Below are 15974 nucleotides of genomic sequence, written 5' to 3' on the forward strand. Positions count from 1 at the left end.
AAAAAATTGTTCCAGTAAACGCCTCCCCCCCAACGTCGTCTTATTATGTACAGAGGATTAAGTACTGTATTTAAGTTTCTAAGTGGGTTTTCTACTAATTTCAAAGAAAATTACATGACAGATTCAAAGATTTTCAGAAGTATGATGTTTTTGCTTCAGTTATAAATATAGCAAATTTGTAAATATAGATATATTTAATCTAGAATTCCAGTATTTGGCATATATTAAATTATATTATGGTTTATTTTTTTTAATGATACAGCTTCAAATTTTAAAATTTTTGCTGTCATAAGATATATTTTCTATTGCTTGCTCTAGCATCTTATAGACCAAAGATACATTGTTCTAGGATCTACTGTTCAAAGGTCTAACATTAAAAGCCCAGGATCACTAAAATGTATCGTTTTAGTTTTTGTGATTTGTACTAATATCTATCTGCTGTAAAAGCCTTTTTGAGATAACTCATAACTTCAGGTATAGGTTAAAACTTTCTAGTAACAAAAACGATGCTAAAACATTTCAAGTATATATATCCTGTTTAATCAGAGAATAAACTCTCTCAGGTGAAATTTTTATTTTTACTGTTAGGAAGTTTAAAGGCAAAAGAGTAAAGTGAGTTAGGAAAACTGACCCCAAAGTTGTTGCCTGTAAGGGATGCATTCTCTATGTTGTTGTCATTAGCAAGGTCACAAACGCAGAAATTGCTGACTGATATTAGCCTGAATCCATTGGAGATTTCTGGATCTCTCTCTGGATTGATGCCACTACCAAAAACAAAGCTTGCCAAAGCATGATAATGTGCCAGCAGGACCACAGCATGCACCAGTTCAGGCAGAGACCAATTGTTTTCTCCAGTTTTGACAAGTTTCTGAAATGAGAAAGCAAATCAAGAGTAAAACTGAAAATCATAAAATGCTACAAAGCAATTTTAGAAAGCATGGAAAATCTACCAAATTTCATATGTGTTATTTATAGTAATTAAACTTAAATTAAAAGCATTTCATATATTAAAGATATGGCTTTGGTCAGACAATGTTACTTTAAAACTATCAAACCTAGGAATATAACTTTGTTGCGGCTTCTTCTAAATTCATATATATATCTATTATTGTTACTATGGAAAATACTACAATAATTAGTGCAGAATAATATAAGAATAAACTGTTTCATGTACTCACAACTGTAAACCCACTTTTGCCCCACCCTGTGTGTGTGTGTTTAAATATAATAGAACTTCTGCTTCTAAAGAACTATTCTGTTATTTTAATAAGATATTTTAAAGAATCCAAGAACATTATATCTAGAAGGAGCATTAAAGATCACCTAGCACAACCATTCATAAAACCACATAAAATCTAATTCAGTAATTCAACACTGTTAAGTTTTAGATATCTTCTCTGATGGAGAAAGACCCTACACTGTAGAATACTACCTGTGTCACATGTGAATAAAAACTTAAAAAATTTCAAAGCACTTTTTCATATGCTACTGGACTTGATATGCCAGCTGAATGACGGAATCGCAGTGAAGCCATGAGAAACAGCAATCTCTTCATCCCCACTTTTTCCAAGGGCCAAGTCCATCTGGTAACTCATCAGGGATTCTTTCCTAACAGTGTTTGTTCTCTTCACTTTCTGTCTCTACTTCTTGGTGAGTGTGTGCATATGTGTGTGTGTGTTTGTGTGTGTCCTGCTGCTCCCTCCAAATCTAGAACTTTCATTTGGCTCACTTCATAGCTAAAAACCAAAACCAAAAAATTGCTTTCATTTTATTCTTCATTATTTAACTACACACCCACATGCCCATGCACACAAAGGCAGAATATATTACCGAAAGTTCAGGAAAAAGAAAAGGAAAATTCAGTCATATTCTATCACCTTAATATAACTATTACATTTCTTCCTTTATTTTTATAAGCATAATTATATAATCATAGTACATCTCTTTTGTTCTGCTTTTCAAACTTCACATTTTGACATGTTCATTTTGAGAGGCTACAGTTTCATATTACTGTTTAAGCCTGGGCTACATGGTCCACAAATGATGTACAGAATGCTTCTCCACTCCCTTACTGTCAGACAGGCAAATTGTCTCTAAATTATTTTTACTTATTACTATAAAAAGCAACATTATGCTATAGGATTGTTTACATTTTAGAAACAATTACTGAAAGGATTTTTAGGGCAACAGGTATAATATTTTTACAGCTTTTGATAATACCACCCAAGAGCTTTCTAAAAAGATCGGTAGAATTTACAAAGCTTGTGCCACTCTTTGCTGGATTGCCATTACACCTGAAAGGATAGCCAGTATTCATCATTTCAAATTTCTCACTTCATATTAATTTATTTATTATAATTTGATTTCTTTCACAAACTCCTAAAGCTATTTTCTGACTATGTCTTTTTAGTCCTTATCCTATTTGATCTCTGCAGAATTTATATTTTCCTTACTTCCTTCTTGAAATTCATTCCCCTTGGCTTCAGCAATTTCACTATTTTTTGAACCCTTTCTATTCTGAAATGGGCCTTTCTCCATCTCCCTAGCAGCCTCCTTCTTTGTCTACCTGCCTTCAGTGCCGGCTTGCCCCATTCTACCCAAGATCTTCTTTTCTTGTACAATTTCTCCCTGGATGGGTCACTTGTTCCTTCAACCTGACCTCTGCTTGTCTGTAAATAACTACCCAGTTTTATTTCTGCTCTATCCTTTACTTTGAGCTATAGACCTGCAGTTCTTCCGGTAACTGGATATCACTACATGGATGTCACAGTGTTCAGTTCTCGGGACTGTGTATGAACTCCCTCTCATGGCACTGCCTTCTGCCCAGTCAGGAAGGTAAAACCCCTACAGTGATTCTCCTGCCCCATCCCTTTTTCCACCCTCACATTCTGCCAGTCATCAAGTCCTGGTAATTCTTATGCAGAATAATTACATAGTCTGACCCCTCCCCTTCATCATCCTATGGCTTTAAAAACTCATCTCTCAGGTGGATTGCTGCAACTGTTTTATGACTGGCCTCACTGCTTCTCGTCTGTACCATTTGGTAAATTACCTTCTGCATCAACAAATATGCTCATATTACAACTCAGCTCAAAACTTTTCATGATTATTTTTAATAATGTTTATATATTGATTTTAGTGAGAAAGGAAGAGAGAGCAAGAGAGACAGGAACATTGAGCTGCTCCTGTATGTGCCCTTACCTGGGATTGAACTGGCAAGCTCTGCGCTTTGGGACAGTGCTTCAACCAACCGAGCTATCAGGGCGGGTCACCTTTCATGAGTCTTGAGTCTTTACCATAGTGATCTCTAAGCTCTTTTGAGCACATATATTTCTGACAGTAAAAATTGGGGGCCCATCTTCTGATAGTACATACATTTATTTATAAATGAGTATGTACTTATAAACTATAGCATTTTATATAGACTAGTTATATATATGTACTATAATGCTAATACTATAAAACAAAGTATAAAAGAATGACATAAGAATATACACACACATACATTTCCTAACATTGTAAAGGACTGTCTTGTGCACCCTGTGAGGTATCATAACATAACTCTGGAAACCATAACTTTCTGAGGATAAAACACAAATTCTGTAAAACAGTATTCCTTGGGTCATACAATAGGATCCCAAGTCTTTCCATTTCTTGTCCTCCCCCTTACATAACCATTCTTCCACTTCAGTAACCTGGAGCTATTACTTAGCTACTTTTCCAACATGTCATCATTTTTCATACTCTGCTCTCTGTCTGGAATGTCCTCCTCTACTTGAAAACTCCCAATCATTCTTCAAGACCTAGCTCAATGTCACCACTTTTGGGAAACCTCCTGACCCCAATCTCTTTACTCATACATTCATACACTACTGCGCTGTGGTTACTGTCATCATCTCCCTGTCTCTCTTCCTCTAGACTCCAAGTATGTCCAAGGGCAGTGTCTATTTTTTAGACCCATCAAAGTTTCTGACAAAAAGTAATTAACATGTGACACAAAAAAATGAGTAATTGCTTTATCTAACTAATATATTCTCAAACCAGAACATAAACGTCAGGACAGAATTGTTCTTCACAGATTCTGAGTATACCGAGATTGACAAAAGGGAAGCTTGGTTTTACCTGGGCAAATAACTAACAAAAATGTAGTCTAATACAAGGATTAAAAAAAAAAGGACATCTCAATGCATTAGAATCAGAGATTTTAAAAACCTAGGGCTTGTGCTGATACTAATTTAGGTGGCAGCTCCTATTTATTAGTTACCAAGTGCCAAGCACAGTGTGCAGGATGTTTTATATAACAACCTCACCCCTGGGCCTTTCAGGGAAGTTCCTTTTGTAGTCAATCTCTTTAGTCAATCACAATTCTATTTCTCATCCAAGCTCTAGCCTCCAGAAGCATTTAAGCATTCACACACCAGCTGGCAAATTACTTTTTATTTGAAAAATCATTTTGTGAAAACTTTAAAACTATGAAATGTTAGAACTAGAACAGAGCTTAGAACTCATTTAATCTAAGCCCCTTATTTTATAGCAGGGGAACCAGTGAGGCCTATGGAAGTTAATTTGCTAAAGGTCACAAACTTTTGAGTAACAGCGTAGAGACTAGGACGGAGGTGTCTTATTCTACCCACTGCATGAAAATAGAAATCAACTTTTCTAATAGCTACTCACTTAAGCTCTTGTAGAAGCTAATTACTGATTACTTAAATAGAAGCATTCATTCACACTTAAATTAAACCCATGGACTTTCTCAATTTTTTTCTACATATATTGATATCCTGTTTTATATTTCAAGTTCCTCATATGCAAATTTTAAAAATTAAGTCTTACACAAAATACTTAGCTAAAAAATTAACTCAGAATCATTAGTAAATATCTTTTTTATTTCAAAGAAACACCCAGTACCTGAATGTGCTCCTTCGTGATCAGCCAGGGTCGGTGTGCTAGCAGCTTATTTATTTCATTAAGATTTTTCAGTCTTTGTGGTACATATTCCAAACCATTCAACCACTCAGCAATACCGCCTGTCTTTATAAATTCATCCACATGCATGTTTATTAAGTAAGAACACTGATGTCTAGCTGCAGCCTAAAACACAAAGAGTTAGTTAATAAAACAATCATGGTAGAGTTTTATCTTAGTGTACTATTTCTAAACAAAAATATAGATGGAATAATTTTTTATAGCCATTAATTCTTTTCTTATTGAATTCTCCTCTTTCTAAACTTCCAACACAATGATGCCATAGATCCTTGAAGCAATACATGAAGCTGATAAGCTTCTATAAACACATAAATTGTCACATGAAGCCAATTACTTCCTCATCTGGAAGTTGGCACAAGTCAACTTAGAAGCCACTTTCTTTTTAAGAAAATACATGTCTCTTTCATTATGGTCAATTGTATTCTATTTAAAGCAATAAAATCTCTTGTCTTTCACCAATTTGGAATGCATGATCATTTAGATAATTTTCTTATTGCCTTTTGTGTAACTGTGACATCAGTCTTCTCTGTGCACATCACTGTATTGAGAAGAAACTGAAGACCACTGACCCTCTTCCTTCCTATGCATTCACAACTAGTTTTGATACTGACAATCTGGTAAATCTGCACAAAGCAAACTTTTCACCGCTCCTTTCCTCAGGGCTGCTTCTCAGTAAAATAGTGCTGTTTTATGCTGCTTTCTGTATCTTGTTTCTTTCTTAGTTTCTGGGTCTGCTCTCAGCCTTACTGTCATCAAAACCTGAAACTAACATTATATTCTTGGTCAAGTTCATTATTCAATAAAACATAGAATGCTGCCCTTTTTTGTGTTTAAAACTTCAGTGAAGCATAAACAAGACAATCAAATTGAACTTGGCAAAACTAATCTGCTGTCTCCCAGCTAACTGCTAGCTCTGCCAGCCCCAATGGTCTAAATCTCCAAAACTACAGCACTTGCATCACATTCTTATTCCTCTTGTTCTCGGTAATGGTACAACTGTAGCACTCTCCCTCTACTCTCCCAGTCCTGCTGCCCATCATCCCAATTTATAATTCTCTCCTCCTTCAAATTAACTAGGTAACTAGTACAAATACTGTACTTAAAAGTATTAGAATTCATTTAAGAATTCTTATCCAGAGTCCCCATTGGTGCTGACTGATACTTTCCTCTGAGTTAGCCAAATAGTCATTATTTTCAAGATCAAATGACTAAATAAAATGTCAAAACTTGTTTTATATGAATAAAAACAAGATACCAAGAGCAAAACCAAAAACGTGTGGGATATTACTTTGGCCCCCTACAAGCGTCTTTAAATCACAAGAGATTAAATATGGAAAATGATTTTAGTGAAAATTAAATGAAAAATTTTCAGGACATTAAGTGGTTTAAAGCATTCAGAATGTACCAAAGGGACCTAATATCCAAAAGGCCAGAGACTTCTTCCATTCTTAGATCCACAACACTGTCCTTAGCTCTCCACCCCACACATCTAACACTAGACGAGGAGGAGTAAGCGAGGGCAGGTCAGTCACCATTATTGCGATGTAGTGCCTGTGTGGTAGAGGGAGGGGGCCGTCCATGCGCAGCATGTAGAACTGGCTCCGCAGGAAGGACTCCAGGTACTGGGTGTGCAGGCTCATGACCTGGGTGATGTTGTCCAGGCGACCAGATGTAGAGTATTCTTCCACAAGAAAGTTAGTTCGCTCATCCACCGTGTTGGCTTGTGCAACCTTAACAAACAAGAACAAGATAATTATTGAGAAGTAAACGCATCCTTGGTTTGTAAAAATTACATCATTATTGAAGCAAATGAATGTTCTTTTGATATTAACAGACACTGGAACTACACAGTTGCTCATATGGGAAACAGAAATAAAAAAGAAAGCACCACTCATTTCTGGCTCTGGTACCACAATTTATTAAACAACAAATGTCAAATTATCAAACATTACACACACAGCTATGAAATCAGAGAAAAGAAGCTTCCATCTGCTTTGCCAGGAACATAAGGCTAAATTTTCAGGGCCTGCTTGCGTGGCCACTGTCACACCAATTAGTGGTGAGGCAAAAGCAGTGGTATTTGATTACATACATTTATAATTTTATCTCAATAGCCTATGAAGATATTTGACCACATTATCTTCAGAAAAATATTTTCAGTCTGATCCACTGCTTGTTATTCAACATTAAAAAGAGGCCTTCTGAAGTCTTTCTGGGGACAAAGGAAACTATGACAACCTGTAGGAAAGTGTTAATTGAAAAGTTAATAACACTAGAATACTGTCACTGCTATTTTGAGCCCATCGTGTTAATTATAAAAACAAGGTAAATTATTAAAATGGACATTCTCCATCTTAGGGAATCAATAGAGATTACTCAAAAACTGGTTATTTATATATAGTTTTATACACAGTGAGAGTTTGGGCATCATATCCAGAATTGGCTCAAAAGGTGTAAAGAGTTTATTACACCTTGTAGAAGGACCCAGTTCTGTGGGAATAGGAATGACATGCATATTTCTAGTATTGGTTAATTATTTATTGACATTTTAGAGTTAAGAGTTTTAGACTTAAGAGGAAGATATTCTTCACATTAGATCCAAGATTAATGTCAAGCTAGTGCACCGAGCTAGCAGCAGAGCCTCATATATATAGAGTCCAGGCCTCTTAAAGGCCAGACGATCGGTCTTTCCAAAGATCCACACTGCTGAGAAGCTCTGTTGATGCCACAGTTTCTCCTTAAAATCAGTTACACTAAAGGCACTGCTGACTGAGAAAAACTTAATCCCAAAGAAAATATAATGTTTGAAAGTGTAAATTGCGAGGAAGTGTTAATTACAATGGTGTAAAAAAGCAATTTCCCCTTAGCTCACTATAAAACCAAATAAATAATGATATATATCTATTTACCCATTTAGTCAACTGTAAGGACCAAGATGATTATTAAAAATACAATAGGATCCAGATGAAACCACATATAATTAGGGGTAGAATTTGTTGTTTTTGTTGTTTTCTCCAGCAGAAGTTTCTTCTACTTGCCTGATACCTAACATACACATTCATATATGATTTATATGATGCAACGGATCCTGAAAACAGTGGTAGCTTTTGTAAATCAGATTATCTTCAAATATATACTGTGAAAAATGACTGTTTCAGGAAATACATGCACACACACACACACACACACACACACATAAATTACTCTGCTAAGAATAGCTTTGCACTATGCGAGAAACAGGCATTAGGTGTTAGCACAACAGTTTCTCTAACACATGGTTACCACCTAGATTAGCTATTAGTCAGTGAGCTCCTAAAACATTACTGTTAATTTTAATTTAATATTTTCATTTATATTGCAAGGTCACTAAAAAGTGAAATAAAGGTGAAGGAACTGCTGACTTTGGCAATGACCTGGGCGTGTCTTAATTTCAGTTTTACTCATCCCTTCTTTTAAGACAATTTCAGAATAACATGGGAATCATGTTGGTGCTTTAAGATAAATGCTCTCTTTGCAATACACAGTGAATTAATATATAAATAACCATATTCAATATGAGTCAACGACTCCTTAAAGTAGATAAAAACTCCTTAATTGGTGGTTCCCAAACTTTTCTTGGCCTACGTATATTTGAGAGGCATCTAGGAGTCTGGAAGATCCTATGTATCGCTGTGATCTTCAGAGAATGTACGTGCACATAATAGGCACAAATCTTGATTTTAATCTCCTTTGTGTCATTTTACAACCTTTCATTCTTGCATTTCACTGCCTTGACTCCCCACCTTCACTGGAGGTACAGATTGTACCAGAGATTCTCTGCAATCAAGACTTAGAACCAAATGAAAAGAATAACTACTAGTGATGTAATACCATGTTTTGTTTAATAACAGGTTTAGTGAGGAAACTTAACAGGTTTAGTTGGGAAACTTACTTTTTCATTTCAAAATATCTTAATATTCGTGTAACCTATAATCACCATGAAACAGTGACCATTTTAAAACCTAAAACCTTCAGGTTAATATTCTATTACTGCTAGCAGCTTTGCTCAGAAAAGTTTTATTTTAAATCAAATATGCTAAAAATTCTGTTTCTAATCTTGCACTACTACCTAACTCTATTATTTTAAGCAGATTATTACATAGACACCCTTTTAAGAGACATTGAAAAAAAATCTGTGGTTTTCTGCCATATAAATAAGAAACAAGAGCAAAATACATTTACTTTCATATTAAAAATGGAGACATTATTTGATACTATTACTGTTTATCACATTTCTATATATTTTAAGACAAACTTACTTCCTTCTCTGGAATAAAGGCACTTGGTCCTCTTGTCAAAGGTTGAGATACTCTGATTCTTTTATCCTGTTTTTAAAAGAAAAATATTATGTATTAATGACTAAGAAAAATTAAATTGGTACAAATTTATTGCAAAGGTACTAAAACAAACAATTATCTAAAATCAGAGTAAGAGTTAGGTCTGGATCAAAGAAAAGCCACTGGGCCATTGTGTGAATAAGATAACGGGGTCAGGCTCCTACCAAAGTGCTGGGTGCACAGGAGACTCCCAAAATGTCCTTCCTCAGTCATTTCCTACAGCACTGTAGTTAGCCCACAGTTGACATGACTGAAAACTAGCAACCTCCTATCTAATAGCAAACTTGTACATTGTTAGACCTCACACTGAAAGCTAAAGGAAAGGTTAAATTCAAAGAATTAAATTACTTGCAACTCCCCAAAGCAATGGCTTGACCTGAGGTTTTTTTTTAATACAATAGGAATAAGCATATCAAATATAAAGTTTTGAAGCTTTAAGTAAGAAAAATGTAAAACTTGGAGAAGTAGAGGTTAATTTAACCTAAGAAATGGGAGAATGCAACAATACTCATTGTTAAATTGCTATTCTATTTACTATTAACAACTGGTAGATTGCCAATGATATGTTGATCTGTTCGAATTTTTTATAATTTAATTTTTTTTAAATTTTATTTAAAAATATTTTGGTGTTCCCATGTAAGTGTGATTATCTGTAAGCCACAAAAATTCCAAACAGGGACTAACTTCCTTCTCCACAGGCATGTTGAGGAGCAGGAACAGTTAGAGGGAGGATCTCAGGCTCTGATGTCCTTCTTAGCCAGAAGAGACAGAAAAAATGGCCACTTAAAAGTTCTATCAGAAAAGTAATACTTTAAAGTTCTGAAAAAGAAGCTCTCCAAAACCCTAATGTAACAATAGGGCTATGCCATGGTTTACAAAGATTATAAACACCCAGTGGGACATCAGAGAGCACAGGACAGGTGTCTACTGCAAACAGTGTATAAGCTGTAGATGCTCCCAAGCCCTCCTTAGGAAGCTTTGGAACCGAGGAGGGAGCTTTGTGGCTCCTTCTCTTTCACATGCCTTTGTCTCCTGGCCACAGCTGACTAGACCAGCAATTTTCAACCTTTTTCATCTATGGCACACGTAAACTAAGTACTAAAATTCTGTGACACACTAAAAAAATATATTCTTTGCTAATCTGATCCCCCCAAAATAGGTATAATGTTGATCCATTCACAATGGACGGCTATTGTTGTGTTGGCTGTTGTCATTTTAGTATCTGACAATCTAAGGGAAAAGAGGTCAGTGCCCCTAACTAAATAGACAGGTATTGCATGTTTTAAAAATTCTTGCAGCGCAAGGGCTATAAATCTCTGGACTAGACCAATAAACATAGAAGCTGATCTGCAGCCCGTGGGTGCCTTAATGAAAGAGTTCTGCCTAAATAAGAGTTGAGGGTAATCAGCTGGACCAGTAAGGTTCTGGAATACTACAAGTAACTATAGAGTACTAGAATTATATGAAGGTAATATAACCTGACAGAGAGGAGAGAAACAAAATAGCAGTCAGAAGCAGGAGCAAAGAGAAAATAAGCACCACCAGAGTAAGCATGAACAGATGCCTGCTTCCAAGGGGAAACCCACTGGAGTTTCTATGGATTCACTAGAGAAAGTGAAGCCTATACAGGGCTCTCTTCCCTCCCCTTCCTCCCCTTCCTCCCTTCCTGTCCTCGTCCTTCCTTCTCTCTGCACAAAGTAATGAGTCTTTGTTCCTTACAAAGAACCTAACAAACACAAACTACTTGCTAAAATCCCTTACTCTGTCAGGAGGAAGTCACAAAACAAATTGGCACCTGTAGGCAGCCAGACATTCAATGACTTTCTGAAAGCCTAATCAGATCTCTGATTGACAGTGTGGTACCTTGTGAACAAAACAGACTCGGTCACTGCCCTTATGGGCACAGCACAAAATCACCAGTTTTCAGGGCTCTAGGAAATAAATATATTACACAATATTAATCTTAACCCGCTAAATTTTCAGAAAGACCTAGGCATTTAGATTATATTTATAAAGTGATGACAAATATATCTCAATTTATTGGCCAAGTACATGAAAGGACTCCATGTCAAAAAAAGTAATTTCTTGCTTATATCCACCATAATTCAGATTTACTCAGAAAAATAATTTAAAAGATAAAATTTTTCTCTTTGCTAGTCTCTGTAAGTTATAGAAAATAAAATTTCAAATACTCTCTAAAATATAGCCTAATGCACTAGTATGTGAAAAGCAATTCCCTTTATAACTGATCATTTTAAATGAACAAAGTAGACAGAGAAACTGATTTTGAGGACAAATCATAGGTTATTTATTTATAGATTGAATTTATTGGGGGTGACATTAATATTACATGTTTCAGGTGTACAATTTTATAATACAGCATCTGTATATTGTATTTTGTGTGCTCACCGCCCCAAGTCAAGTAAGTCTCCCTCCATCACCATTTATCCCCCTCTACCCTCTTCCACCTCTTCACCCCCTCTTCTGCTCTGGTAATCACCATGCTATTGTCTGTTGTCTATGAGGGGTTTGTGTTGTGTGTGTGTGTGTGTGCTTAATCCCTTCATCTTCTACACCCAGCCTTGCAAGCCCCCTTCTCTCTGATAGCTGTCAGTCTGTTCTCTGTAACTGTAAGTCTGTTTCTGTTTTGTTTGTTAATATATTTTATTCATTAGAGTCCACTTATGAGTAAAATCTTGTGGTACTGCTCTTTCTCTGACTGACTTATTCTACTTAGCATAATATTCTCCAGGTCCATCAATGCTGTCGTAAAGGATAAGATTTCCTTTGTGGAGAAAAATGCCAATAGGGAGATAAGTGGAATCTTTTAATTGTATTTATAAAAATACATAAAATCGCCTGGCCAGATGGCTCAGTTAGAGCATCATCCTGAAGCACAGAGGTTGCTTGTTCAATCCCCTGTCAGGGCACATACAGGAACAGATTGATGTTCCATTCTCTCTCCCCCCATTCTTCTCTTGCTAAAATCAATAAATAAAATTTAAAAAATATATAAAAATACATAAAATCATAGAAAATATAGGGAGAGAAAAGTGTACAAAGGGAATTTGGAGATGCAGAATGATTTATTACTAAGATGATTTATAAAAAATCACTATTTAATACATTTATCAACTGAATTTACCTGTAAATGTTTGACAATTTTATTCTGCTTACAAAAATATTTTCTGGAATAGCAGATGTTTAAATCTGAAACATATTTTCATTATATAATGAACTGCACATTATTGCACTTAAAAGAATGTAACACTTCTTAATTTTCATCAATTGATAAGCAACTGAAACTTGTTTTCACTTGTGTCAACATTCATTTTTTCAGCAAACATTTACTGAACATTTACACTGTGCTAGGTACAGTGGCGACACAAGAGTTAGATCAGCAAACCTGCCGACAACTAACTGCATAAAGCATATGATATATTCCATAGTATATGCATACAGAAAGTGACACAGGGAGACATAGTTCTAGCAATTACAACTTACTTCATTAATTCCCTGTCATTGAACATTAAAGCTGTGTACTGTCAGTTTTCACTATTGTAAATAATGCTATGCTGCATATCTTTGTACAAAGAGATCTTGGGGTATATTTTGTGATATTTAGGCTAGTTTTTTTAGGAGGATTCCCAGATGTGAATTTACTGGGGTTTAGATTACAAATACCTTTAAAGTTCTTTGTGCCAATATGCTAAGAAAAATGTTTTACCAAATTTGTTTCCATCAGCTGAGAAAATGTCCATGCAACTGATTAACTCCAAAAGTGAAAACCAGCATAGTAAAATGTGTGTGAAACTTAATTATATACAGACTTGAAGTAAAACTTCTTAAGTGGATCTATGGATATGCTCTGTATTTTCCATAATACAATTCTGGGGTGATGTTGGTCCAGGGCCTGAGACACACACCCCCCATACCCACACCTATCCTCACACCAAACACTCTACCACCAACCCCCCCACACACAGAAAAGAAGTTACTGCAAGAGCCCAGGGAAGAGATGATGTGGCGTGCCCTAAGAGTTTTTTAGAAACTGAAGAGAAGGAAAAACTACAGCATTTTGAAGTTTCACCATCATATACACGTCCTCAGTTGCATTTTTAAAATGGCAGCACTACTGAAATGATCAGCCTTGTCCCTGCTTCTGCCTAATGATCCTCTCTTCCGGCGAGGACTCTGCCATGGTCTCAGTGGGCTGCTTTGGATATTTACATGAGGTGAAAAAACGCCATTTTAAAAGTGATCAGCCCTGGCCGGTTGGCTCAGCGGTAGAGCGTCGGCCTAGCGTGCGGAGGACCCGGGTTCGATTCCCGGCCAGGGCACACAGGAGAAGCGCCCATTTGCTTCTCCACCCCTCCGCCGCGCTTTCCTCTCTGTCTCTCTCTTCCCCTCCCCCAGCCAAGGCTCCATTGGAGCAAAGATGGCCCGGGCGCTGGGGATGGCTCTGTGGCCTCTGCCCCAGGCGCTAGAGTGGCTCTGGTCGCAATATGGCGACGCCCAGGATGGGCAGAGCATCGCCCCCTGGTGGGCAGAGCGTAGCCCCATGGTGGGCGTGCCGGGTGGATCCCGGTCGGGCGCATGCGGGAGTCTGTCTGACTGTCTCTCCCCGTTTCCAGCTTCAGAAAAATGAAAAAAAAAAAAAAAAAAAAAATTAATAAAAGTGATCAAAGCAACTAAGTTCTACTGTAAACTCATTTTACTGAAAGTTTTTTTTCTCTCCACCTAGTTTCTATCTGTGTATATTGTTAAAGTTGGTAAGATCAAATACAGAAGAAACAGGATTGCATCATATCCAAAAGAGTCACTTTAAAGTCATAAGCTGAAGTTCTGGTCTCCTGTAATAATGCCTTGTGATACCTTTGCTCAGCCTTTATTTCAAACCCAAAGTTATCAGGACTAAATTCCTCCTTTATTCATACCCCAACTAACTTTTCTGAACTCTCCATACCCGTATTGCCTTATATTGTAGCCATCAGCCACGTGACTAAATTTAAATGAATTAAAATTAAAGTTGAAAACACAGTGTCGCAATCATGCCAGTCACAATTCAAGTGCTCGACAGCCACATGTGCCCGTGGCTTCTGCATGGGGGGTGCAGACATTCCCATCTGCCAGTGCAGAAGGTTCTACCAGGGAGTGCTGCTCTGCACTTATTTGATCATTTTTTAAATCTCATCTTCAGGCATTTTAGTGTCTTTCTGAAATGTTAAATGACTGCTCTGCAGAGTTATTGCTTTGATGGCTACTCCTACTCAATCCCATAACCAAGCATTTTAATGTAATTGCAGAAATTCTCTCAACCAAATTAAGAGTGAATCCAGATAGGGGCATTGCAGAGAAAGAAAAAATGTCAGTTCCAAAGAATCCTTGTCTCAATTTCTGCTCACATTACAGTCACCAAAAAGATATCAAGGATTTTTTTTTACTTTTCCCTCTTTTCAAAAATTATGGTAAAAACACATGAAATCTATTCTCTTAACAATTTAGTGTATAGTACCGAATTCTTAACTGTAAGCACAATGTTGTACAACAGGTGTTTAGGACTCCTCATCTTCCTAACTGCAACGTTATACCACTGAACAACAGCTCCTCATCCTTCCCCCTCAGTCTCTGACAAGCACTACTCGCTGCTTTTTATGTAAGCACCCTCTTCTGATCTCAGCTGAGATGCTCCCTGTGTAATCACTAACCTTCTCCACCTCCTTGCACAGTTCGGCCGGCCTCTTTCTGTGCAACTCTCCCCTTGCTAGGCTTCCAGAAACTGAACCACTCGATCCACCTTCTCTGTCCCCTTTCTCACTTTTCCTATACATTCCCTACATATCCTTCATCAACAGTCATTCTCTCAAGTGAGTGTTCTTCCATGGCTTACATCATCTTTACACAAACAAAATTCGACTGAATTGGTGTGACTCTCTATTGGGAGAAGAGGGCAGAGTGGGTAAAAAAGGGCTTGTGACAGCAAAACGAGCAAGTCATGCAACTGACTCCTGAATCTTTTGCATCTATCTAGGAGCTAGCTTTTATTAGCTCTTCAGTCTGGCTCTGGGCATTTTAAACTGCCTGTGACATCATTTTTTTGTACTATTAGCACCTTCAAATCAACATGTTTAAAACTAACCGGCTACCCCAGACCAGCTGTTCCTGCTCTCTCTCCTTTTAAATTATAAAATCCCACACACACATCAGTAACCCTGGCTCTGACTTGCAGTTATCTTTGACTCTATATTAGCAGTCTGTTCAGTTGCCAAATCCTCTCATTGCTTTTTCCCAACTAAACCTTTATCATCCTTTCAACAGACACTTCCACCATAAGAGTTTCTTTCAGGCTGAGAAATTTCCCCCTCACAACTGAGAATAATATCATTTATAGGTCTTGGCTTTCCTTTTTGTTAGGAGGCTTTGAGAGGACAACACTGAAAAATATAAAAATATTCAAGGCATAAACAAAATAAGGTCTTATTTTTATTTTTCTTCTGCTAACTTTTCCTAATGTAAAACAAAACACTTCAAATAGAAAAACTATATTTTCTCAACAGATGCTACTCTAATAGAATACTTCAAGGGCTGTTCAGTAAATGAGAACAACCTGCC

General features: G+C 36.8%; 1 protein-coding gene across 1 annotated transcript in view; it reads right to left on the minus strand.

Moving 5' to 3' along the window:
* Positions 1-15974, minus strand: part of SESN3 (sestrin 3) — a 72231-nt gene that overhangs the window by 18768 nt on the left and 37489 nt on the right. Inside the window, exons 2-5 of the mRNA XM_066370980.1 lie at positions 9285-9350; positions 6519-6716; positions 4909-5091; positions 632-868 (exon numbers count right to left, since the gene is read on the minus strand). Coding sequence (XP_066227077.1) covers positions 632-868; positions 4909-5091; positions 6519-6716; positions 9285-9350 — 684 coding nt within the window. The remainder of the gene's footprint in view (positions 1-631; positions 869-4908; positions 5092-6518; positions 6717-9284; positions 9351-15974) is intronic.

The sequence above is a fragment of the Saccopteryx leptura genome, chromosome 1 (assembly GCF_036850995.1).
Source record: "Saccopteryx leptura isolate mSacLep1 chromosome 1, mSacLep1_pri_phased_curated, whole genome shotgun sequence".
Classification (NCBI taxonomy): domain Eukaryota; kingdom Metazoa; phylum Chordata; class Mammalia; order Chiroptera; family Emballonuridae; genus Saccopteryx; species Saccopteryx leptura.